This window comes from Rutilus rutilus (assembly GCF_951802725.1).
Source record: "Rutilus rutilus genome assembly, chromosome: 24".
NCBI classification, from domain to species: Eukaryota; Metazoa; Chordata; class Actinopteri; order Cypriniformes; family Leuciscidae; genus Rutilus; species Rutilus rutilus.
Window position 1 is genome coordinate 27226725 of NC_140228.1, and position 27579 is coordinate 27254303.

The 27579-nt window shown below is 38.4% G+C and overlaps 1 protein-coding gene across 1 annotated transcript in view; it reads left to right on the plus strand.

Annotated features, from left to right (window-relative positions):
- Positions 1–22465, plus strand: part of sugct (succinyl-CoA:glutarate-CoA transferase) — a 139173-nt gene extending 116708 nt beyond the window's left edge. Inside the window, exons 13-14 of the mRNA XM_084398685.1 lie at positions 1718–1781; positions 21566–22465. Of these exons, the coding sequence (XP_084254811.1) occupies positions 1718–1781; positions 21566–21729 (228 nt within the window). The 3' untranslated portion in view covers positions 21730–22465. The remainder of the gene's footprint in view (positions 1–1717; positions 1782–21565) is intronic.
- The last annotated feature ends 5114 nt before the right edge of the window (positions 22466–27579 follow it).

Genomic DNA, 27579 nt, shown 5'->3' on the forward strand with positions numbered 1-27579 from the left:
ATTTGAGTGGCATTTGGAGTCTCATGAGCGGAACCGAACAACAAAGAAAGATGCCAACTCAGGCACATCATCTGTTTTCATATACATTTCCTTTCATCTTCAACCACACACAATTCAGTAGATTAAAAGAATAGTTTACAAAAAATGAAATGACTGTCATCATGCACTCGCCCTCGTGTCGTTCCAAACCTGTATGACTTTGTTTTTCCGTGGAGCCCAAGACTGAAATTTGAGAATACCCTGGCCACTGTTTGTCTCATAATGAAAATTAAATGGGACAGATACTGTCTACAAATTGACACCAAAAAAAAAGCATACACAACATTATCCATATGACTTATGTACACTATTTAAAAGTATTCTGAATTCTGATGGTTTGAGAGATACTGCAGAATTTCAGGAGAATAATGGCGTTAATTGTATTTGTGTATGGCTTAAAAAGACTCTGTGAGTTGCTTGTCTGCATTGAAACAATCTATTTTGTATAAAGCGCTGAACTAGAAATATGGGTGAATAAAAGCTTTGTGCCACTTTTATGGTGTTTTTGTGCCACTTTTAAGCTTGACAGCCCCAGTCCCCTTTATATTCATTATATGGAAAAGAATATTCTTCAAAAATGTACCGTTTGCATTTCTCAGAAAAAATCTAATCTGCTTGGATCGATGAGAATGAGTAAATAATGACAAACTCTACTGTTCAGAACTCATGTATGCTTACTAAGGCTGCATTTATGTGAAATATTATTGAAATAGTTTTACAACTTAAAGGGATAGTTCACCCAAAAATAAAAATGCTCTCATCATTTACTCACCCTCATGCACCGTTTATGACTTTCTTTCTTCAGAAAAACTCAAATGAAGATTTTTAGGAAAAGAATCCATCTCCGTGAGTCCAATGAATTAATGACGTCTTCTAAACGTCTTCAAAATCAATGCTTTCTGTCTACTGTTATCACGAGGGTGATGCTGTTGGCTGAAGTGTGTTGTGAAGTTCATGCGAGAAATGGCAATCCTCTGTGCTTCCACGCTACTTCTCACACGAACTTCACAATGTCCTTGCGTCACGTTGCCACATCGTCTACCTCGTGATCGCTCGTATGAACGAGACATTGATTCATCCACTGGGGTTCATGTGGATTGTAACCGTTGTCATAATCATTGTCGTTGTGTGTGATTTTTCAAGCATTATATGGACTCAAAGTCAATCTTCATTTGTGTTCATCTGAAGAAAGAAAGTGATATACTTTGGGAATGGCATGAGAGTGAGTAAATGATGAGAGAATTTTCATTTTTGGGTGACTATCCCTATAACCATGTTCTATTGAAATATATTTTACAGCTGAATTTTCAGCATCATTACTCCAGTCTTCAGTGTCACATGATCCATCAGAAATCATTCTTATATACTGGTTTGCTGCTCAGGAAACATTTTTTATTATTATCAACGTTGAAAGCAGTTGCACTGCTTCATATTTCTGTGGAAACCGTGATACGCGTTTTCAAGGTTCATAAATCTTGAGTCATCGTGTCTGTCAATTTAACCTTGTTTTTTTGGGTAAACTCAAAGATGTCTCGATGTTAAAAGGAAAGTCAAAGGTAAGATGGCAAATTTGTGTGGTCTTTGAGAAGACAGTAAGTTAATAGCTTCAAGAAAAGGAGTGTAAAAACATGGCATGAGTAATTGTCTCTGGCTCACGGTCTTTTGTCTCCATTCCCAGGTTGCTCACAATGGCCTTATTCTGGAAATGGACCACCCAACATCAGGAAGGATAGCAGTGCCAGGTTTGTATAGAATTTGCTGTCACTGAAGTGCAAAACGTTCCCTGCAGTCCTTCATTCTGATCACTTTTAAGCACCTATTTCCGAGGTGGAACTGAGATGCGGTATTCTTGCATATCGGGAACGCATCCAGTTTCTGGAATAGTTCGCACACAATTTTTAATTCTTTTATCATTATTCCAAACATGTATGCAACTTATTTACTGCAACACAAAAGGAAAATCTTTAGAAGAACCTTTAGAAGATTCAACGACTAGAAGAAAAGGTTCTATATAGAATCTTTTTTAGGGGTTCCAGTCATTACATTTTATGAACAGCTCATGAACATACTTTATCACTAGTAAAAAATGTAAAAACCTGTGAAACATGAAAGTATTTTGCAATGCAAAGACATTTCTCTTTTTGGCGTTCTTTAAAATTGAGTCAAGAGCCCTAGAATTCTATTTAGAACCCCTTTGAACCTTTTTGGAATATTCCAAGTCTTCCGAACCAAACGGGTTTAGAACAACATAAGGTTGATGTAAATAAAAGCATAATTTTCGTTTTTGGGTGAACTCTTCCCTTAACCTCTTTACACTTGAACTTTCTATACTATTTCTCCAACAATCACATATCAGTCATCCCTAGACACTCTCATCATCCAGACCCTTGGACTTTGAAGAGGTCTAATTCCCTTTGCGACTCTCTTGTATCGAACATTTATTTTGATGTGTTGTTTTGACTTGTCTTTGTCCGTTCAATGAAGTAAAGTTTTCTCCGGTGACTTAAAAATCACCCCATGCTCTTTCATTCTTCGGTGTGAGAGTCCCAGAGAGACGCTTTCTGAACTCGAATTTTCGTTTGATCGTTCACATATTTAAAACAAGCCATTATTGATCCCCAAAACGGACAGGTCTGCGGTCTGGTGAGCTTTTTGCCCCTAGAAAACAATGTTGAACGGAGAGACAACATTTTAGAAAGGTTAAATGCAGATGCTGGCTGTCGCCAAGACAATGTACAGTCATTTTTCTCTCAACAACTCGATTCCTGCTGTTTTCGTGGTGCTTCAAATGTCATATCCTGATGGACTCTCTCCAGACAGGTGGTTTTACTAACAGTAAATTTAGTTGCGGTTCGCAGCTCTGTAAACACACAAGTACGTAGACACCAGTGAACGACCCCTGCTAATGATCTATGCTTTGTCCCTTCAGTGACTAAAAAGCAAAAACTGGAAGGAAAGGACCGCTAATGGTTTTGTCATGGCTAGTTGGTTAATCCTTTTGTCTATTTATACAAAGAGTCCTTAAAGTTCCATCCTCGCCGCCCACCCAATTTTATCTTTTTCACGTGTGCCAAAAACGTTTTTGAATGTTCTCCAGCGAATGCTGCATGCTTCCACAACCACAAAACAAATGCATTCCTCGTCAACTGTCTCTGGAGTGATACCGGGATAATCAGGCGGGTCCTTTGATGGCCTCGAACGGTTGTTTACCAGTTCATTGTTAGCATGTTTGTTGTCTCCATCCGAACCAAATCAAGGATGATTGTCAAGAATTTCTCCGAAAAGAAGGGGCAGAAACCACAACAAACACCTTTTTCCATTCCGCATTCCTCGCCCCTGACCCATAAATTTGCTGTAACACCACAACGCATACTCGAGGCCTCTAATCTTGCACAGCTATTTACATAGCATCACTGTCTGTCCATGTTTTCAGATGTTTTTTTCTCAGCAGCAGCTGCACATGTGAAGCGTTTCCCGCCTTTGGTGACTTTGTGATGTTATCAAACATTTCGCAGTAGATAAGCCGTTCGTTTTTGAGCACAGCAGTCTGTACCTCACTATTTATTCCCTCTAAACCCCAATGTGGTTCTCCACATCAAATGTGAGGGCACTAAAGAACCCAAAATGGAGCCCCGGACAACATATAGGCGCAAAATTGGCCATTAGCTGCCGTCGACTGTTAGCAAGTATTATGTAATGGATGTCAGGGGTGCATGTATCAGAGCTGAATGAGACCAAAATGGCTTTTTACTAAACAATTGGACAGCAATGAGGGTTATCAGATTACATAATCGGCAAATTGCTAATGACCAGGCATTCACAGGGATGCCTGTGTGGCCAAAACTACAGGAATGCATGTTAAGAAACATCGTCCGGCTTTTTTTAAGGCACCAGAGAGCGAGAACGAAAAGGGCTCAGAGGATGTTTTTGTGCCGCTGATTGCGAGAAGTTGCCTCATTAGCGATTGTGCAGGACTGTGTATTGTGAGGCACTTCCCAAAATAAACCCCTTTATTTAAACCAAAGGCCCTTGGCAGAAGCTTCTTGTTAGCTGAGTTTGCGGTTCTCTGGAATCTGACAAGCTAAGGTGAACATTTGATGATGTGGGAACGTTAAGAGAGTATTTCTGCTTCTTTAGAAGAGTTAAAGCATAAATCAGTCCGATATTGCAAAAGACTCTTTGTGTGACTTCCTCCCACACTGAAAAAGAAAAATCTATATAATTTGATCAGTATTTTTGTTCTCCAGTAAGAAATATGTAAACATCCTTAAAGATAAATTTACTTCAGAAGTATAAGATACACTTAATAATATATTCTCTAAAAGCAGGTCTTAATATCTGAGACCATTGATAAATGTATTTTGTTTTCAAGGATGTTTAAGTAACAAAACACAGCATACTAATTAGGAATATAATTTGAATCTGTTCCTGTTAATGGTCATTAAAATATCCGTAGGAAATGTTTTTTTTCATATTAATATTCAATAAATAATTTAATTTCATAAAAGTTTAGTTACACTTTATTTTGATGGTCCACTTTAGACATTCTGTTGTAACGTTGCACCTACATGTCAACTAACTCTCATTAGAGTATTAATTGAGTATTAGTAGACTGTTAGGGTTCAGGTTAGTAGAATAAGTTGACATGTACTAGCAAAGTTACTCATAGTTAGTAAAATGTCTGTTGGTGAACAATGAAAATAAAGTGTTAGCAGATATTAAGCAGACAGACATACTCCAATGAGAGTTAGTTAACATGTAAGAGGAATGTTATAGTCAACAGAATATCTAAAGGGGAGCATCAAAATTAAGTGTAATCATAAGTTTGATAAAAGTGGTCTAAATGACTGTTGTACTATATTGCAAGTCATACTTTAAGTGAGGAAATTTGAGTGAATCCCCCAAAGACACACACACACCCAAAAAAAAAAAAAGTCTAGCCCATGTTCTCATCCAGAATGAAAGAATTTAAGTAAATACATATTTGAACTAATGCCGTTTTGCCATTAACTGCGTCTAGACATTGTTTTGGAGTCTGAGGGATAGAGTCTGTCCTTGCTGGAGGTGTGCGATATATCTTAAACTTCCACTTTTCTCAGAGTTACAACGATTTTCAAGTTTATGTTCATAGTTATCATTGTAATGATCACGCTTTGAGCAAACAGGCTTTTATTGTGTTGGCCAGAGCTGTGTAACAAAAGTTTTCCACAAAAAAAAACATACAACAACAGCATATTGGTTTGGACTGGCATGGGCGAGTAAGTAATGTCCAAAAGAGAACAAGTTTGATTTAAAAAGTCTTCACCACTTGAGCTATAGTAACAGTCAGCAAATAATACAAATAATGGTTCGGATTCATGACCAATTAAAGTTAACCATCTGTAATTCTGTTATCAGAGTAATTGCTACTACAGTTCTTGGCGTGTGGTTTTATAGAGCGGTTCAGTGGATCAGCCCACCCCGTAGAGTTTCTCACTGCTGTGAATTGTTCTTTTCCTGACGTTAGAGGGTTTGATGTGTTCCATAATAACACACTGATTTTTACCATCTTCTAGAACACTATGTAATTGTCTATGTTTTCCGCAAGAACCCATAAACGCTGATGCACATTATATGCTCTTTAGCTGTCATTCCCAGAGAACAATGCCAGCTCTGAACGCTACATCTAAACTTTCTCAAGTGTGAAAAGACTGTGTGTGCTTTGCAGTGAGACTGCTTTAGTTTCTGTTAATTTAAAAGTAATGAATTCTTAAAACGAATAAAGTAAAGAATAATTTCAGATCAAATCAATATTCCATGTCCATTTATTTATTTATTTATTTGGTAAATAGTTGTGTAATAAGTGTCCAGAATATACAGTCAGTCATTCATTTATCACAAAATAAACCCCTTCAGTGTCATACAATCACCCTGTCAAGAGTTTGTTTAACAAGAATGGCCATCTGACTGTACATTATTCCTTGTATAGAATTAACCTGTTGCTTTATTCATCTTTTGAAGGAGTTACACCGCACTCACGATCACCAAGGTGCCAGACAAACAAGACTGAAGATCTAAAAAAATAAACTGTCTGCACACTTGAATCCTTTAAGCAAATTTAATCACCAAGCTTTCGGTCAAAAGACCATCCTCAGGGCATACAAACAATGAATGTAGCAATCAACTTAACTGTGTTCAAACACATCAGGACAATCAACAGTGATTACCACACGTGTGAAAGCCAGGTAGGGAAGTTGTAGTCCAATGGTGGGAGTTGTAGTTTTTCTTTAACCTACCCAATATACTGAGTTATCTAGGTAGTTTACACATTTACTCCCCATAGTGAAAATCCCCACCACAAGAAACAAACGTAAATACAAATATACAAAAATACAAGCACATATATACATACATACATACATACATACATGCATGTGCATGGAGACTGCAAAGACATAAGTAAAAACTTTCATAAACTGCAGTATTCAAGACTTATAAAAACAGTATAGCTGTGACTATAACATGACACTCATGTCGAAGTCCACATTTAAACCTTTGGGATGTAAGGCATCCAAATTCATCATCTAAAATTCATCAACTGCAGTCAATACTAACATTTATCCTTTTTTCATAAAAAAATGCATTGCCATATAAAATAGGCTTCATTAAAATAAATGTACTAAATACTTTCAAAAAATGGACACACAAATGAATGTGACTGTATGCATTAAAGAATAAATTCAGAACTCCTGAAGTAAAGTAGCACATTAAGGTATAGGGCCCTATTTTTACAATCTTAAAGGCAAGTATCAAACTTGAAACGCAAGTAACTTTGTGGGCGGATCTCGGGCGCTGTTGCTATTATACCGGCGGGATAAATGACTCTTGCGCCCGACACAAATCTAAAATGGGTTGGTCTGAAGTAGCTCCATTACTCATAGGTGTGGTTTGGGCGCAACGTGAAATAAACCAATCAGAACGACATCTCACATTCCCTTTAAGAGCAGGTGCGCTTGTTCCATGGCGGTTTGCTATTATAACGGCGGATTGGCCAGACGCACACCAGGAGCGGTTCACAGCCGAGGAGACCGACGTTCTCGTCAGGGCCGTAAAACACAGAGAAGTGACATTGGCCCTCATTTATCAAAAGTGCGTACACCAAATTTCCAGCGTACACCCAAAACCACGGTGACTTTGAGATTTATCAATATGGACGTTGGCGTACGGCACGCTCAAATCCTACGCCAGCTCAGGAGGTGGTGTACGCACGTTTTGAGTGCGGGAATGCGCAGAAAAACAATTCCTAACACCACAAAACGCACTGACAAACTAAAAGATATGATATATTATGACCCACTGTAAAAAAACAACAACATAGTAATTATAAACTTCAGTGTTTATTTTTGTGCAACATGGACTTCAATGTTTAATTTGTGTGACTTTACCAAAGCATTTGAATTGTAGGCATATGTATTCCTTAAGTTGCGAGCCTGTGCGCTTTACCTGACGTTTCAAGCCTTGTTTATACTTTCGCCTGGCTCCGCAGCGCGAGTCTCCGCAGACTGCGCGCGCACCTCCCCAAACGGACGAGGCGTTTATACTCGACGCGCTCGCCGTTGTACTATTCTTTGAAACGATGGTTAGGCCAGGGTTAGGCCCGGCAGGTGTGCACGGACTGGGTTTAGTAATGAAAGGCTTTCAATGACCAAAAAAATAATTCAGACTGACAAAATAATAAAAATGACATTCTTCTTCTTTTAAATAATAATAATAATACACATAATAATAATAACGACATTCTTCTTCTAAATAACAATAAGCGTCATTAATAAAAATCTAGAAATCAATTTTGTTTCTTTGCACTTCCCTTCGCTTTCTCTTTCTCAAAGAAGTTTCTCTTCTTTGCCGTCTTCCGTGTGTCCATGGCGTAAAATGAGGGCGTGGGGGGAGCGGAGACTTGAATATATAGGGGCGTGTTATTCTAATGACGCTCGCTTTCAGCCGCGGCATTTATCAAGGGCAGGAATTGCGTACACCTGGATTTCAAAGGTATGCACAGCTTCATAAATCAGGCGGTGAGAAGAGTGTAAGCATAATCTTACGCCAACATATACGCCCGTTTCTACGCAAAAATTATAAATGAGGGCCATTGTATGGGGACGGGAGAAACCCACCCAAATTAGCTTCGGTTAAACAGGCGTATAATAATTTTGGTAAATGTGTAAGCTAGATTTATGCCTATTTTTTCACATCTTCATGGACACCACAATGATTTCCCTCATGTGGAATATTTTTCCTTGTAATTATGAATGGTTTGCAAAAATGGCAACTGCTGCGTCTGTGTGTAGATGATAGAGGCAAAGTGTATGCGCGTTGTGCACACGCTAGATTATGGCCAAGCATGCGCCCTTAAAATAGCATCTGAACGCGCCACTGAAAACACGCCACTGACTTTAGACTAGGTTTTTTCTGGCCAGTGGCGCAATTGTTTTCTGGAACTGCAAAATAGCACCAGGGAACGTTTGCGCCGGAACACGCCTCCTCTTTTCGCTGAACCGCCCCCGGGAGCGCAAGTTCATTCCCTAACTTACCGACGTGCGTCTGTGGAGGGAAAAGTCCGCTGTGCCTCGGGTGCAAAGTAGGAATGATACATAAGTCGTTGTACAAAGTCAGTTGCACTGGGTGCAAGATAGGGCCCATAAAGTCTTGGGTCCTAAAAGCAATACTATAAACATTGATGTCCCCTACAGTCATTTCCACATCTTGTGCAGTGAGGTTGGTTAGTTTGGTTTGAACTGATAAGATGTGAGCTTCAGATGATTTATCAAGCTTTGTGGCTGTCATCTGTAACCTTATTGAAACATATACAACATACTTGCTTCCCCCATATTTCCCCATAGTTTTCCCGTCCTCCATCTCGGAGCCGGGCATGATGTAGGAATGTAGTCCTGAGGGAAATTTTATGAATGAGAAGGTACGGACATGAGATGGTGAGAAAGGCTGTAGGCAAAATGCATCTCCTCTGACGTAAGATTCCCAAACTCCCCCAGCGGTCTCTGGTCAACACTGAAATATGATATGAATTGACAGGTGAAAGGTCAGGTCTCAAAAAGGAGTCCTGCTTGTCATTGTGATGTTTACCAAACAGACATTCTTCTGACTATAACTAACACTAAACCTAACCTAACAGAGTTAGTTAGCAAATTAATGAGAGTTAGTTGACATGTTTTTGAAAAGTTACTTAAATGTCTAAAGTGGACTATTGAAATAAAGTGAGCTTATATATTGGGATGAATGGTACGCTGTGGAATACGATACGCTGGCGCCAAATATTGATTTTATTTATTTATTAAAAGAAGGCGCTCTAAATATATTTCCATGCTCACAGCGTCACTACCGTACTTCATGGCTCCTCGATGGGCGCTCAACACATGAATGAGGTGAAGGGAGTGGATTGGAATCCACTGCTGCTTCAATGTATATGTAATGAGTGATTATAATCAAGGTATTAATCAATACTTTTCCTTCTAAATATCAAATGAGTTGAATGACTTCTCTGAAGATTTTACTTTGTTATAGAAGTTACCAGTGTGATTACTGAAATGTTCTTTTCATGTATTCATTAATGTCAGTATTTGATATTTGAATGCAGTAACGTTGCTTGCCTATTTATCACAGCTTCCAGAAATTAAATAGGGACTGGTTTTGTGTTTGAGAAAGGTCTTCAACATGTTAAAACACATAGGGGTCATGTATCGTATCGTGAGGAACCCTGTGATTCTCATCCCTAATTGATATTCTAAACTTTCCATATACCCATACTTAAATGTGTGTGTGTGAGACCATAAAATAATTCATAATTCATTTTTATGAAGATAAAAGCAATGGTTTCTTCAATTTAGCGTAGCTTTATGTACATTAATGGCCTATTCGCACAGCTAGAACACACAAACTTACTCTTCAGAGAGAACTCAAGAGGGAAACACCGTTTCGGACACAAAGGCTTCCTGACAAGATGACAGGTAGATCAGTAAAGCTGCAGATGATCCTTTTCACATCAAAGATAAGTTTCAGATGTCTCTGGGGCCTGAGTTTGTGTGAATGAGAGCGTTTATGTTCACAGTCTGTCAGATCCCCTTGAAACACAGAGCTGCTTTGACGTCACCCTGAGCCAGCTATCTTGGGTTGTTAGCGCTGATATTGCCGTAATTCTCCCTGTAGACTTAGTGAAGTATGCACTATAAACATCTATGATGCAGCAGGGACTGCTCTCAAATCATAAGCCTTGGCATTTCTTTTTCAGTAGCTTAGTTTTCCCTCAGGCTGTTTTGATTTCAGGAGCATTCAGGTCACCTTCCAATTCTCATAGAGAGTGTGTGTGTCGCGTGGCAAGGTCTCACAGGTCTGATGATACACATTATCTTACTTTTGAATTCAGTTTAGCATCTCTCTGGGCTTTTCCACAAGGTTCACGTCAAGCTCACTCAAGAGAATTTGTGGTCAAGGTAAGAGAAGACATTCACATATGCTAAATTAACAGTGCAAAGATGTAATGGCATTTAGTTGTCTTTACACAGACTGTATAATGCTGCTCAGAGGTGGCATACATGCATTTATACAGCAATTATATTCTTTGATACTTGGGGTCAAAGCAGACATAATTTAGTTAGGCTTGAATGCAGCATCACAGAGAATGACTTTTTTGCTGTTTTAAAACAAGCTTCACATTTCTTTTAGCCTCATAGACTCCCATTGTAAGTGCACTGTTGCAACCACATTTAAAAAAAAAGAAAAAGATAAATTGGGTACAAAATGTTATGGACATTAAGCCACAAATGCTGTAGATAGAGCTTAACTTGTATTGAACCTGAAACAGGGCTTAGACTATGTCGTCTTGTGCCAGTTTGTAGTTTTATGTCGGAAATGTGTTTTGGCTCATCAGGTTTCTCTGGATGTGGACTTGGACAGTGATGGGGCTCATAATGTTTTATGAATGATTTTACCACTGATTTTTTTAACATATTCTCTTATTTGGTCGTTGCATACAAATCCAGCCAGAATGAGTTGAAGTTTATTTCTGCCTTTTTAAAGAAGAATCAACTGTGACTCACTGTTTCCAGGGATTTTGAATGAATTGATCAGCTTCTAACTCTACCATCTCTTTGCCGTCTCTGTGTACAAAGGCAGCACCTCTCGTACATTATTTTATTCATATTTAAGTAGGAGTACTTGCCAGCTAGTCTGAATTCCTTGCTCTTTTTCCTCATGCCATAATATAATGAGGTTTCCCACTCTTATGTGTGTTTCACATTCGGCTCTTTTATCCGACAGCGCTTCCGTTTTTTTTTTTTCTTCAGTCATCATCTCTCTCCCTCGCCCATTAAAGATGCAGCGAGTAGTTAAAAAGAAGCTGAAAGGTTTAATAAAAGGACTGAGAGGTGCTGCTTGTCGCGTGGGCTCAAAGCACTGGAGATGAAGATGTTCATCTCCGCTTGACAGCTCAAGCCTGCCGTTCCGGGACGCTGGAGAATTCGCTCTCAATCTCACCCACTCTCTTTCTGTCTTCCCCTCCTTCTCTTCATTTCAAACTAGAAACAGCATGGGAAGAGAGATAAATGTGGATGTTTTAGCATGAGAGATGATTTTCATAAATAAATATTTGGATGTATTGGCTTGTATACAGGTCACTTAGAGTGTGCGTGCTTGCATTGTGAATTATAAAATTGATTGTTTAGATCTTGGATACGGATTCAAACAATTAAGAGGGATTTAACAACGCTTCTTACTTTGGGAAATGAAACCCTTCTCCCAGGATAGACCTGAACTGTGATTGGAGTCGATTGTTTTATTTGTGATAATGCAATGAAACATGCCAAATTGTGTAGACATAATTTTTGGCCAGGCTGTCATACAAATAAATTATGAACGCATGCAAAAACTAAATCTGCATAGTAAAACAAATCTGTTGCCAAATAATTGTGTCAGATTAGAATTTTTTATTTTTTTGTTCTTCCCTCATATTTAAAATATTTAAAGTATATAAATATTGTCTAATATTGTAAATATTGATTAATAGTTTAATCAAACTTGGATGGTCATCATGTACACAGATGATAGATAGATAGATAGATAGATAGATAGATAGATAGATAGATAGATAGATAGATAGATAGATAGATAGATAGATAGATAGATAGATAGATAGATAGATAGATAGATAGATGATAGATAGATAGATAGATAGATAGATAGATAGATAGATAGATAGATAGATAGATGATAGATAGATAGATAGATAGATAGATAGATAGACACAGACAGACAGATGGATGGATGGATGGGTGGGTGGATGGATGGATGGATGGATGGATGGGTGGGTGGGTGGATGGATGGATGGATTGACACAGACAGATAGATGGATGGATGGATGGATGGGTGGATGGATGGATGGATAGACACAGACAGACAGACATACAGACAGATAGATAGACACAGACAGACAGATAGAAAGATAGAAAGATAGATAGATAGACAGACAGACAGACAGATAGATAGATAGACAGATAGATAGATAGATAGATAGATAGATAGATAGATAGATAGATAGATAGATAGATAGATAGATAGATAGATAGATAGATAGATAGATAGATAGATGAGCATGAATGTCACAACATAGTTGCAGGTGCTGCACACCTAACGACTCCAATGAGCCTATTACGTACAGTTGTAATAGAAAGTATTCAATCCCCATTGCAAATCAGGTCTATTGGCATAATGTTCAGACTTTCAGCTATTTGCAATAAACGAGTCAAACAAAAGTAATTTAAATAGCTCAACACAAATGTTTCAAGTGGTTTCTCCTAAGTTCAACTGAAAATGCAGCTTTTAATGCTCTGGGGCTGCATCACCGAGCGCCACCGTGCTTTACTGTAGACAGAGTGTTCTTTTCAGCATATGCTTCATTCCTCTTCCTCCAGACATACCGCTGATCCATAGGGCCAAAAAGTTCCACAGAACAGAATCCTAACTTTTATGTGGCTTATTTATGTGATTTTGAGCACTTTTATTTTGGGTCAGTATTGGTGTACATCTTGGAGTTCTGGCATGGAAACCGCATGCGTTTAGTACGCACCATACTGTGCAGCTGAAACCTCAGAGCCGGTCGCCACCAAGTCTTGCTGCAGGTCTTTTGCTGTCACTCAGGGGTTTTTCTGAACCTGCCTTCTCAGAGATCTGGTTGCAGCCGTTGATAGCTTCTTCTTTTTTGCCCCGTCCATGTAGTGGAACCACCGTTCCTTTAACTTTTAACTTGCAAACTATGGTTCTTACGGTATCTCTAGGAACATTTAGTGCCTTCGCTATCCTTCTTTTTGGATTCCGCTCCTTGTTTGTGAAGGGCGATGATATCTTCTCTTAACTTTTTGGACCATTTTTTTTTTACTTTTCTAACATGCAGTCAAACGTGACACTCAACAAACCAAGCCAGTTCAGATATTTCACGTGTTCTAGCTCAAGCACACCTGGTGCCACTAGTGAAGCCCTTGATTAGTTGCATCACGTGTGCTTTAGACAACACCTGTTTTGCAGATTTGTGAGGGATTCTCTTCAGGGGGTTGAATAATTTTGAGACTGTAGAAGTCATTAAAAGTTACATTTTCAGTTGAATTTTGGGAAACCACTTGAAACATTCGTTGTGTTGAGCTATTCCAATTACTTTTGTTTGATTTTCTCATTGCAAACAGCTGAAAATTAATTAAAACACTTAAAGCATGTACACTTCGAGAACTGTTTATGTGTAATAGCTTTGCCTGTAGAAATCCCATCACTCTTTTACAATACTCAGGATAAATGATCTGTACTCTTTCTCAAGTCCCCACTGCATTTGAGACCTGTTTCTCTTCACTTCACTCAGCGCCGTAGATCTCCACTGGGAAATTCTCTTTCTTCTCTTCCCCTCTTTTCCTCTGCTTTGTCAACCATGCAGAACTGGAGATGCTCTTCACATACACATTACATACAGAAAGTTAACACAAACCCGTAGACGCGGAACACATTTGCGATTAATTGGACTGTTTTAAATCTGAGTTTCCAACACAGAGTGGAACAATTTCCAATTTATGTTATATTTTTTGAAAAGTGCTACGCACTTGCTATGGTGGTTTTAGTGACTGTGATTTAGTGGTTTACTTTATATTTCCTACCTGAATGTTACTGTTTACAAGGTTACATGGGTCAAAAACAGTAAAAACAATAGCTTTTTTATTTAATTTTTGGCAGGGTAAGGAAAAATCTAAAACCGGCTAAACAGGGTCAGTAAAAGAAAAAAGTCTTGAGCCCTGCTTTATAGAGTGCATTAGAGCTCGCCCACTTTTGTAGCGCGTTGGTTCCGGAATATGTTTTCCATAGGGATTTCAAAAAAGCCATGAACCAAACCAAATCAGCTGAAGGTGAATCATTACATTGCAAACTTTTATTTGAAGCAAAAAGGTATATATATATATATAAAACAATATATTTCAGGTTTATTGCAAAATATGCATATATATTCAAATAGTTAAGTATTTTGAGAGGCTCAATTACGTTATTTGCGGTGCTTCATGGGAGTGGGCGGAGCTAAAGAGCTCTTGGCAAGTTTTGCTTTTTTCAGCTCTCTGATTGGTGGATTTTTTTGTACAGCATCATGGGTAATGTAGTTTTTCACCAGGATTTCAGCTGTTAAACATGATTATTTTTAATCTAAACTGAAATAATGCAGAAGCAAATACCATCGATTAACAACAACTAAGGTTGTCTTTATTCATAAAAATAAATAAATAAATACTTCCAGAACCTGACTGTTTCACTCTATTATAATGGGTTCATGTCAAGTTTGGATTAAGTTCACTTAAAATTAAAAGTTGTTATATTATTTAAAGCCTATTAGATGTTTAAAAATTATGACTTTCAATTATACTGTAATGTTGAATTGCTATAATTAATGGTTCAATTGAGGGGAAAAATATGTATTTAATAAAAACTTCAAGTATTAGTGATACTGTCTTTCATTCATAGTTCTTATTAGAAAGATGCCATTAAACATATTTAAAACAAACCGTCTTTATGTTGTTAATTTGGAGATATTATAAAAAATATCATATGGCATTCAATTTTTAAAAAAATTCATGTTAGGTGCGAATAATCGCTATTTATTACAGAAAATGTGCGCTTAATTCGTTATTTTTTTTAATTGATTGACAGCACTAGTATATAAATATGCATATTGCAATATGCATGTCTTATTATCAATGTTAAACAGTTGCGCTGCTTAATATATTTTCTTTTAGAAAGATCACATTTATTTGAAAGATACATTTTTTGTAACATTATATATTTCTCCACTGATCCATTTAATGCTTCTTTGCTGAATAAAAGTGTTAGTCTTTCAAAAAAAAAAAAAAAACCTCTGCTAGGTTTTGAACAGTTGTGTGTATACTGTATATATTTAACTTTCACATCAACTAATACATTTTTAAAACATGCATATTTATTTTACTTTTTTTATAAGTGTCTTTTTTTTTTTTTTTTTTTTTGAGAAGCTGATGATAGTTTTCCACTAAGTTTTGTAAGCTAAACTAATAAACAGTTTGCCCACCAAGTTCATAGCCTACCTGTAGACCGTTTACAGTTGCTAAGCAACTTGCTGCATTAATTTAGTACTCATTTGATGTGTGCGGTCACAGGTGTGTGAATCTCGGCTTCAGATGTGACTCATCCCATCAGATCTTATAGCCGGAACTATCTGTGTTCTACATTTCTGTTTATTTGTCAGATAAAGTGGTGTAGATTAGATATAGATTGCTGTAACTAATCTGAACTGGACAGACCTATCTAGTTTTAACAGGTTTGTCTTTCCTGAAGCAAGGAAACGGTTATCTTTGGGGGAATGGAAATGAGGTCCGATCGTCACTGATATTTGCTGTATGAAATGAAGTTCGGCTCAGGGGAATCCATGGAAATGCCGGAAAAAAACAAAGTTCAATCTTTTTTTCAATCAGGAAGGAAAATGCGCTTTATGGTTGAATGATGATATTTACATGCAATCAGAGGCCCACAGGATGCATGCATCATATCTCTCGGAAAACGTCAGAAGCAATTTAGCTCAGCAATACAATTGTATATTTAGCATGTCAGTGTGGTTTACCGTAATCTCTCAATCCGGTCTCCCCCAGAGAATCTGAACTGTCTAAGATCTCTTTGAACTGTGTATTGATGTTCACAACTATCTTACTTTAAGCTGTTCCAGCCAAAATCTTTCCATTGCACAAAACGTTCTTTATAGTAGAAAAGGTCGATTTTTAGAAATGTTATTCACATAAGAAGAAAAAAAAAATAAAAGGTTAAGAACTGTTGACTGAAAGGTTCTTTGGGGAACTAGAAATGGTTCTTCTATGGCATCACTGTGAAAACCCCCTTTTGGAACATTTGTTTTTCATTGTTTATTCCCAAATACACTCTAAACATGCTGAATGCAATTTTAGTAGAAACCCAATAAGAATTGAACTGAGAAGGGCTTTTACATTCCAGCTCAGCTCCTGGTTTTGAAACAGGGTGCAGAATTACAATAAAAAATTTAATGTGAAGAAGTGTACTTAAAGGGATACTCCACTTTTTTGGGAAATAGGCTCATTTTACAACTCCCCCAGAGTTAAACAGTTGAGTTTTACCGTTTTCGAATCCATTCAGCTGATCTCCGGGTCTGGCGGTACCACTTTTAGCATAGCTTAGCATAGATCATTGAATCGGACAGGACCATTAGCATCTCTCGCAAAAAAATGACCAAAGAGTTTTGATATTTTTCCTATTTAAAACTTGACACTTCTGTAGTTACATCGTCTACTAAGACCGACGGAAAATGAAAAGTTGCGATTTTCTAGGCTGATATGGCTAGGAACTATACTCTCATTCCTGCGTAATAACCAAGAAACTTTGCTGCCGTACCATGAGTCCAGCAGGCGTAATGATATGACGCAGCGCCTGAAAATAGTCCCCAGCTCAGTAACTTCCAACGTGACCGGGACTAAGTTTGTTTAACCTATTAGACCTATTTTCAGGCGAAACTCGAAACATCGAAACTCTTTGGTCATTTTTTTGCGAGAGATGCTAATGGTCCTGTCCGATTCAATGATCTATGCTAAGCTATGCTAAAAGTGGTACTGCCAGACCCGGAGATCGGCTGAATGGATTCGAAAACGGTAAAACTCAACTGTTTAACTCTGTGGGAGTTGAACTATTTCCGAAAAAAGTGGAGTATCCCTTTAAAATGAATTAAAATGGCTATGTTGGATTGACAAAGTCTTGTTTTACTGTTTATAGATCTGGTCATAGATGCCATTCAAAGGTTTGGGGTCAGTAAGATTTTATTATAGGTTTAAAAGAAGTCTCTTCTGCTAACCAAGACTTTATGATTAAAAATACAGTAAAACCGTTAACATTGAGAAATATTACGATTTAAAAAAAAAATTTATGCAAAGCTGAATTTTCAGCATCAATGCTCCAGTCTTCAGTGTCACATGATCCTTCAGAAATCATTCTAATATGATGATTTGCTCCTCAAGAAACATTTCTGATTATTATCAATGTGGAAAACAGTTGTGCAGCTTCAGATTTGTGTATCAATTAAATGCATCCTTGCTTAATTAAAAGTATTGAAGTCATCATGAAACGGAAGTTGCGCAAGTCTTTTCTTCTCTATTGTGACGGGTATCTGAGTGAAACATCTTCTGGAACAAGAAAAAATGTTGGGCGGGACTTGATTTTGTCCATGTGGAATTCATTGGATGATTGAATGGTTGTGGTTTGCTATTGGCTGATCTCATGCGAGTGACAGGTTGCCCCGCCCTCGTCATCAGAGAAGAGAGTTATTTTGCTGAAAGATTATGAGGCACATTTAAAAGAAAAGATCTGCACCAATTAAACATTTATGATAAATACTGCAATATTCCATTAAAAATGTCCATTTACAGTACTTGCTGACCGCATTTTTTTTTTTAACAGTGTTTTGGATGAAACACATTATTTCCCAGAATTCATTCCTTTCTCTTCCAATTCCAATTTAACTTCCACCGTGGTCTGGCCAATTCACTTCAAATTCACACTCATGATTTAAAAGGAAACCCTGGAACAATCCATAGGTGTCACTTCATAATAACAATCAGTTTAAATAAACAACGTTATTACATTATTAATCTAATCTAATTTAATGCTGAACTGATCATTAGATTAAAGACTTTTGTCCAAAGAACCCAGATTTCATTGTAATTGACGTGTGGGTGATTAGCGACAGGGTTTTGCCCTGAAATCCCGTCCACAAAAGAGTCCGAACTGAATTGGGCCCTAAGCGGTACGTTAGGAGCAGCGTGTCTATCCGGCCGACCCTCTGAAGTGTGCAGTGGAGAGCAGGAGTAGTGAATGGATAAAGTTCAGAATGGGAGGAAAGAACACAGCGGGCTTTGTTGCGGTAGAGCGAGAGGAAAACCTTGGACCATGCCCGCGGAGGAGAAGAGTGTCCCGCTCCCTCGTTCGCCTCGGTACCGGCTGAGGAGAAGCAGATGTGGGAGCCTGTGGCCAGTCGATCAGAAGCGAGGGAGGGGGGAAGAGGATGTGGTGAAGGCATTGCTTCGAACTGCTGAGGCTGCGAAACCACACACACGTACACAATCGTGTTGGAGATCTGGTGTTCCCTCCTTTTTTGGATGTTTCTTTTATTTAAATGGCCGTTTGACTCTCATCTTCATGATGGCACATTTCCTGTGCAGAGTTTTCCCAACGACTGACTGGAATTTCTTATCTTACTGTAAAATGTCTTATCGCCAATACCTGTCTGCATTTTGGCGATATGACCAAAATCTTATATCATGATGTGAATATATATATATATATATCACAATAGTTATTTTTGCTTTAGACAAAGTTTTTATGATATAGAACATTTAATTGAAATTTCATAAATCTCATTACCAATTTTAAAATAAAATAAAAAACTAACACTGGCCTAACATAAGTAAAAAAAAAATAATACTAATAGTCAAGTAAACAGCCAGTGATAAAATTGGAACAAAGAAAATGATTACAATCAATAGGACAAAAAAATTACACAAAATAAATAGATAAAAACTTTAAGCACTAGAAATAAAAAACTATGATAGAGCAAAGCAGGTTTATTAGGCTTCTGTCCCTTTAAGAGTAAATGTACTGATCTAATATACTGATACACATGCGCTTTCTTTCTCAACCATTTACATTCACTTAAAACATAAACGACTGTGTCTATGATGTACTCACAAAGACGGGCAATTTGACATATAAGTGTGTGTAATTGACTGTTCAAGCCCAGTACTACAGGGAAGTACTTTTTCATAGTCTCCTCCTCCTGAGAAACAATAATCTTATTTAATTTCACCCATTCTTAACCAAATAATCCGAGCCATCCACATTAATTATATAACTTTCATTTGTCTTGTGTTTGCCTTTGTTGTGTTTATTAATTATTATATTCATATTTTTCGGAGACTGTGGAATACAAAAAAATACAGTGGCATTTGATAACCAAGCCTTTTTAGACCAATAAATGGCAGCCCCCCCAAAAAATGTGGAGTATTAAAATAATACATTTTGAAAAAAAAAAAAAGCACAAGCACACTTCATGCAAAGGCTAAACAGAAAGACGTTAATTGACTTTTAAATTGTAGAGCAATTGATATATTGTTGAAAATGAAGAAAGAAATATTTGGACATTTGGTAGTTCCTGTGTGAGCTTGAGGAGATCTGTCCTCATACAGTACATCCACTAAAACACTAGTTGATTAAAAGTCATTGCAAAACTGACTCAGAAAAGTTAAGTTAGTTCATGCCGCATTTGTTTGCAGATGCCACTTTTATATCTTGTTATCCGTTAATAAAGTTTTAAGTGCATCTTCAGCATTCAAATATTTATTAGGCTCACTATATTTATGGCTGACACTCCAGAAATGACACTTTTAAACGTCAGGCTGTCTCATGCTCATCTTTGTCTCATCAGAAGCACACTGAAATCAAAGAGAACATGTGGAAATGGTTGTGTACTGTATAGCCTGACTAGAGACAGAATCGTACTAGAAAGAAAGTGATTTCGAGCTCTCACTCGGGCTTCTGTTGCCCAAGTTATCCGTGCCGTCTGTCATCTGTTGCATGTCTTTCTCCAGTCCGTTTGAAGTACGAGACTTTCCAAAGTGCCATTAATAACGAGCGTCAGGCCTCGCCTCTGGTCGACACGCACCGTCTCTGTTTTGAAAACCGCATGTCTTTTGTGTGAGGCCCTTGAAAACATGTGAAAAAGCTCTGGATGTTGGAGGTTAAGCAATCAAGACACATTTATGGGATGCGTTTGGCTCCGGCACTCGTGGGGAATGTGACCTGTAGCTGCGTAGGAGAACGCTACGAGGAACAAACGTGTGAAGTGTGTAGGTGTATATGTCCCTTATTGCATAAAACAGTGTATGAATGTTAACGTCTCTTTCCTTTTTTCACGGAACGAGCATCGGTTAAATTGTCGTAGAATCATGGGGGAGGAAAAACAATTAGTTTCAGTGAAATTAACTGTAGTTGCAAAGAGAAGAGCCAGAAAAGGGAAGGAAATGCTAATACTGCCTAATGATTGCAATATCTGAAGTTTTTGAGGAAGTGACTCACCCAGATGACCTACTCATCCATTTGACATCATCTTTCTGTAAATGCCACATTTGGATATGTAGGCTGTGTTTATATTCCACGATGATTGTAAGTCAGTAGCCTTATGGACTTTCCTGCAGGTTTGACGTATGTGAGTAAAAGCTTTTAGCCATTTCCTCAAAGGCCCCTCCTACACTTCTCTTAGTTGTCTTTGTTTAAAATACATTGTAAATGTTTTGCATTCTGACTGTCATGCTGTTTAACAGGAGGTAAATTGGGCTAGAACGATCCACAACGAAGTTGCGCCACATTCCAGCTCCATTTCACTTATTTTGTGCCAGATCGTCACATAGGCCAGGAGTTTTCAAACTTAAAATTGAAACAAAAAAAATTATGAAAATGTATTTTTAGGGCTGTCATCCCCATGTTTATTGGTATGCCTAGTTTAAAGAGTTTAAAGAAATAAAAATCGAATCTTCGTACAGTCTTGTATCAAATAATACACTTTCAATACTGATGTTTTTTTGGGGGGAGCAGCAAATCATATTGGAATGATTTCTGAAGGATCATGTGACACTGAAGACTGGAGTAATGATGCTGAAAATTCAGCTTTGATCACAGGAATGAATTACATTTTAAATATAGTCACATGGAAAAGTTTTAAATTGTAATAATATTTCACAATATTACTGTTTTTACTGTACTAAAAAAAAATGCAGCCTTTGTGAGCAGAAGAGACTTATTTCAAAAATGTTACACAATCTCCCGAACTTTTGAACACTGGCGTCTATTGAATGATCTTGGAGATTTTGGAGGTTTTTGGTATCAAAAAGTAACTTGATTTATTGTTCCCACACAGGCCCTGCTGTGCGCTTCAGTAGTTTTGAGTCCCGCAGCCCGGCTCCCCCCCCTGTGATCGGCCAGCACACGGTCCAGGTTCTCCGAGACACCCTGGGGTACAGCGATGATGTCATCGACCGACTGCTAGCCTCACGGGCCGTCACTCAGAACAAGGTGCGGTGAGAGACGTCAAACGGGAGAACTCCTCAGGCTGGGATAAACATTTCTGAACAATCCTGCCAGGATCGGCCAGGCGGGAAAAGAAAAATACTGCCTTCCTTCTCGGCTCAGTGGAAATAATGGTTGTGATTAAACTGATGAATGTCCATCAGAGAGGAAACTGCAAAAGTAAAAATAATGACATAACGACGCATTCAGTTCACACGAAAGATTGTGCGCTGCCAAATGACGTGCTTCTTTTAAACGATCAATAACGTGCAGATATCCGCACCGCGTGTTCAGGATAATGGTACCTACTACTCTCGGAAACTCGTGCCAGATTTAACCCAGAAATCAAAAGGAATACATATTGTGTAAAATTATTGCATAGGTGCTTTTGTTTAAAATTAAAGACCATTATGATTTGCTTTTTTTTTTTCATCGGCACCATCTGATTCTCAGTATAGCCAGAAAGAAAAAAAACTAAAGAAAAATGTAAGTGTAATATAATAAAGTGTACTGTACAATTTTAAGTATATATCATGGTAAGCATCTGTACAGTACAGCACAGAATTTGTGAAAATGTGGTAAACTCCCATGAAAAATAAATTTGTTTTCATTATGAGGTGAAATAAGGCCGAGACATTTATTTGTGAGATTCACCCATACCGTTACTGTAATAATCTCTTCATACGCTCAACAACTTGCAATGTAAAAAATATGCTGTAATAAAACATTTGAGATCATTTCATTAAACGGCAAAGGTGATTTAATTATTTATTTATTTTTTACATTAGAGACAAAGAAGACTAGTTCTCATTGCTTTGCAGCATCTTAAATCTTGGGCCTTCTGGAAACGTTTGTCTTTTGAATAATGCAACATTTAACAAAGTAAATTTTGCATGTTCAATAAAATCACAATGTGTCTTATCTGTGGCTCATTGAATCTGAAATGATCCAGAAGCGCCATTATCTTCCATCGAGGATGTTATTCCCGTTTATTGGCCGTAGTGAGCCGTCGCAGGTGTGAGTTCAAGGCACGAGTTCACTTCACAGTCCTATCAAGGCTCTTAGCTCTGGACTAATGTGCGGTGGAGTTGTTTAGCTGAGCAGAGGAATAAGCACCATTTCTGATGTCTAACTGCCAAATCTTTCATGTCCGATTTCCTGCGACTTGGGACACTGACTCATAGCAGAACAACGCAATGAGAGTGAACGCAGAGGAGAAGGTTCAACTTAATCGGCATGAAATGAAAATTCACCCAGTGTATTTTCAAAATGCATCTTACAGGGAACGAGTTTAATTTTTTAACCTTGATTTCCCCACTCATTTAGTCCCCCTAAACCCCACCTCTCTATTACAACTGACTGCAAGCTCACATTCAGATCTACTTCCATCTAATCAACAACCGATGCATGAAACCGATACATCTTTTTTGATGATCTGTTGTCACAATATTGAAGAAAAAGATCTGTCGCTTCTTGAGTTTCATCGCAACTTTAATGTATATATCTGCATTCTGAGTCTTTTGAGTATTTAGCAGTCTTAGGCCCAGATTTATTTACATCTTGCGTCAGTGCAAACCCACTTTTGGTGTTAAAAAAACGACTGTCGGGATTTACCAAAGACACAATTAGCGCTGAAAAGGCGTGGACGGGGTTATTTTTGCGGCTGACCTTATTGCATATGCATTTGTAGGAGTTTCCCTTTCAGACGCAAAATTTAGAGTAGTATTTAGATGAATCAGGCAAGGTGATTTACGAAGGTTTGCTCTAGTCAGTGTACTGGTGTTTGCGCCATTATTTAACACTCAAAAAAGCATGTCTTAAACCAGACGCTAATCTGCACTGCTCTTGTTAGATTGTGTTGTTCATTATGGAAATGATCCGGCTGTGTTTGTGTTCTTTAATTTGCGCATCGTCAGTAGATCATGCGCAAAACTTTCCACTTCCGTCGGCGCTGTTTTGGAATTGCGCTCTCATGCTAATTTAGCCTGGTTCTACCAGACTCTCGTACATTTCATTTGTACAGAGAGTCTGGCCTCTCTCCATTGACAAGCGTTAACTTCCTTGTAGGCGGGTACTCTGTTGAAGTTTAAAACTATTGGATCTGCCCAGAGTCACTCTGGATCTGCCATAACTCAAACTAGCGCACGACCTCAACGTCATCGTTCTCAGCCACTCCCTCTGTTCGCTGATTGGACCGCCAAAAAAATGATCGGAGAAAACCAAAGAATACACCACAATCCCAGACGTAGTACTGAAGGGAAATAAAATTGAGCGGAAGTACGCAGGAGGGCGGAGCCAGGCTAATGCTAATTTGCCCTGTTTAGTAAATCTGGCCCTTAGACTGTAACAAACTATAACAGTCAATGCTACTAACTTAACCACATTCAGTAGCATGACAGTTGTGTTCAACTGTTTTTAAACAGTACTAGTGTCTTCTAGTTTATCAGGTGTATTCAAGTTCAAAATGGTCACCCTATTTAAGATGCATTCAACAAAGAAACAAGCAATTTTTTTTTGTTTTTTAACCAGAAAAATTATATTACACATTAAATGATTATTTTTCAAGCTTTTAGAGTCTGATGGATCCCATAAGATTGTGGGATACCAAAATCTGTCAGCTGGTTGCGCACAAAGAATCTCAACAGATGCCGTACGTAACGTCACCTAATACTTTCTGTCTCCCGTTTCATAAATCCTATCGGGCAGGTACGCGTTTTCGGGTGCAGGGTGTGCAAATGTGTTTTTGATGGCGATGTTTAGCTCAGGTTGGAAAGCACTGAGGTCCTGAGCCTCGTTCTGACGGCATGTTGAGAAAGCTGCCCGGCTCAGTCCAGAGTTAAAGAGAGTTTTCCTGAATGAGTCATCTGTTTATACTGTTCCAGTTCATTTCACCCGAGAATTTTTTAAATAAGTCCCTTGGATGATATAACTCTCAAATCATAATCTGCACAAGGTCGTGTACTCAGCCCTAAGGTCCTTCCATTTAGTTAGAACGGACAATTAAGACTCAAACCAATAACCTTTTGCTGACATAATAATGGTGTGATCAAATCCCAGAGTGTCTATGAAGAAACAGATGTCAGCTCTCCAAGGCTTCGCTGGGGAAGACTTTCCAGCTTAAGTTGGCAGTCTTAATGACAGCCACGGAGAGTGTCGGTAATGGTGAAGGTCAGAACTTGGCAAAGGTCAGCCATCTTCCAACGGCGTCCCTGGAGAGCCCTGGAAAAACTCGAACGAGTTTGTCTTTTAGAAGTGTAGCATCACGAAGAGGCCAATTACTCCCCACGAAAGCGGGCGGAGGTGTGAAGGTTACGATAACCGTACTCAATCTCTTCTGCTATCGCCACGAAACCGTTGTTTGTTTATGTTTGACGTCGCTCTGCACGGCGAATCTCAGGATGCCCGGATATGAAGTCCAGGGAGAGCTCTGGGAAGTGCTTTCCTGTTTTCAGTTTGTGTTCCGCTGACACGTTCGGAGAAGGAAACGGGTTATCCAGCCCGGCCAGCTGCACATGACATTAGCCTCCTCCTGCATCCCACGCTGCACCTCTCTGTCCTCAGCCAATGGGAGGAACCCATGCCGCCGTCACTTCCAGTTTTGCGTGTGTAGGCCGTTGCCATGCCGACGGATGGTTTCCGGAGCAACCGGCGAGCAATGAAATGAACTAAGCAGACCTGGAGTGAACCTGTGGTTTTAGAGATGGGAAAAAGTAAAGGAGGACAAAGAAATTGAAGAGAAGGATTGGAAAACCATCTGCACGGCAGCCTGGAGCAGGCGTGAACTTGTTCCTCGGAGCGCTGAGATTCCTTGAGCGCTTGAGGTCAGAGGTACCAGGTTGGAAGTCTCAGTCTGAAGTTGACATTGTGCCTTGGTAGAACTTGCTGCCATGATTTTGGAGTTGGCATGAGTTTGTGATGTGCAGATATGGCTGGAGAAAATTTTATTCCAGGTGTCACACTGTAAAAAGTGTTCAGTTCACTTACACAAAACACAAACTTAATGCTTAATTGAAAAAATTAAGTTATGTGACCTTGACAATTCCACATAACTTAATTTTTTTCGATAAAGCATGCAGTTTATTTACTTAATACTGATAAAAACTGCTCACTGTTTGGGTTTCTGAAAATCTGGCCTGCAGAGTTTAGCTCAAACCCTTGTCAATCTCACCTAGCTGTAATTACTCTAGATCAAGATTGTCCTCATGAAAGCCTTCACCTCTCATTTGCACAAATTCAGAAAGCTCTTACCTCCAATCCCCCTCCCTTGACGTTGATACATACCATTGATGCGCTCCTTGGTCCAAGGCAGAATTGATGTTTTTCTTAGACTCAATAGACTAGCAGCAATATTAAAACAGTATTGAGGAAGCGTGAAAGACACAAAATCACTACAATAATATTTTTGTTTTTAAACGCCAAATGGTCTATGAATCGTACAGCCTTTAATCTCATGAGAGAAAGTGACTGTGAGAATGTGAGTAACCTTGAGGATCAGAAGATGATGAGTGTCTGGTGGGAGTGTGTCTGTGTGTGATTTCAAATGAAGAGTGTGGGAGTGTTGAGAGCTGTGGTCGAACTCTGATGACAATCTCACACACGGCAGAAGATGTTTGGAAAAGTCCATTCTTTATTCGTGACTGAAGTTTTTACAATTATTTAAATATTACATATATATTATTTTTCTATCTACCCATTTATCTATCTATAGAAAAATAATATACTGTATATTTTTAAGTAATTGAAATGTGTGTGTGTGTATATATATGTATATATATATATATATATATATATATATATATACACTACTGTGCAAAAGTCTTAGGCATGTTAATATCCCCCATCCCCCGCCCCCCCCCCCCCCCCCCCCAAAAAAAAATGTTTTTAAGTCCGTTATTTATATATTTTGCTGTAGTGTATCAGTAGGAAATATCAGTTTACATTTCCAAACATTCTTCTTGCCATTAATTGTAATAATCCAGTGAGATTTGTGTATGCACAAGGAGTCTGACAACAGCCAGGATGATCTGAATTAAAACTAATTCAAATCAATATATGGTGTAACGACCCTTTGTGTTTAAAACGGCTTTTGTCCAGGTACACTTGCGCATAGTTTTTCAGGAAGCTTTGCAGGAAGGTTTCTTCAAGCATCTTGGAGACGTTCCCGCAGTTCTTCTGGATTTAGTCTGTCTCAGTTTTTTCTGTTTCTTCATGTAATCACAGACGGACTCGATGATGGTGAGATCAGATCATACCGGCTGTTGTCAGACTCCTTGTGCATACACAAATCTCACTGGATTATTACAATTAATGGCAAAAAGAATGTTTGGAAATGTAAACTGATATTTCCTACTGACACACTACAGCAAAAGATATAAATAACTGACTTAAAACCATTTTTTGGGATATTAACATGCCTAAGACTTTTGCACAATACTGTATATATATATATATACACTTATGCAATTATTTAGCTCTTTTTCTTTGCATATTTGTGAGGTTGTCTAACTTCAGATGAGCTTGTTCTCCATCTCTCACACCTGGTATTAAAGGGATACTTCAGGATTTAGCATTAAGCTTTGTATTAGTAGAAAACCTGTAGTATTTTCGAATTACCGTGCTTTCCACCCTCATATCCCCCTGAGACGAGAGATTTATGTATTTTTTGTCTGGAAAAAATCGTCATTTTGCGTCATCAGAGGATTTTTTGGCCAGAGGCGAGAGACTACAGCCAGTAGTAGGAGCTGTCCTGCATGTCTTCAACCCGCCCATAGAGGGTGGGATCTCACTCACAGAATGTACACAGTGTCAGCCGTCTTTCTTTGGAAGCTAAGCTAGCAGGCTCTTGCTCTGTGGAGAAAGCTGAGT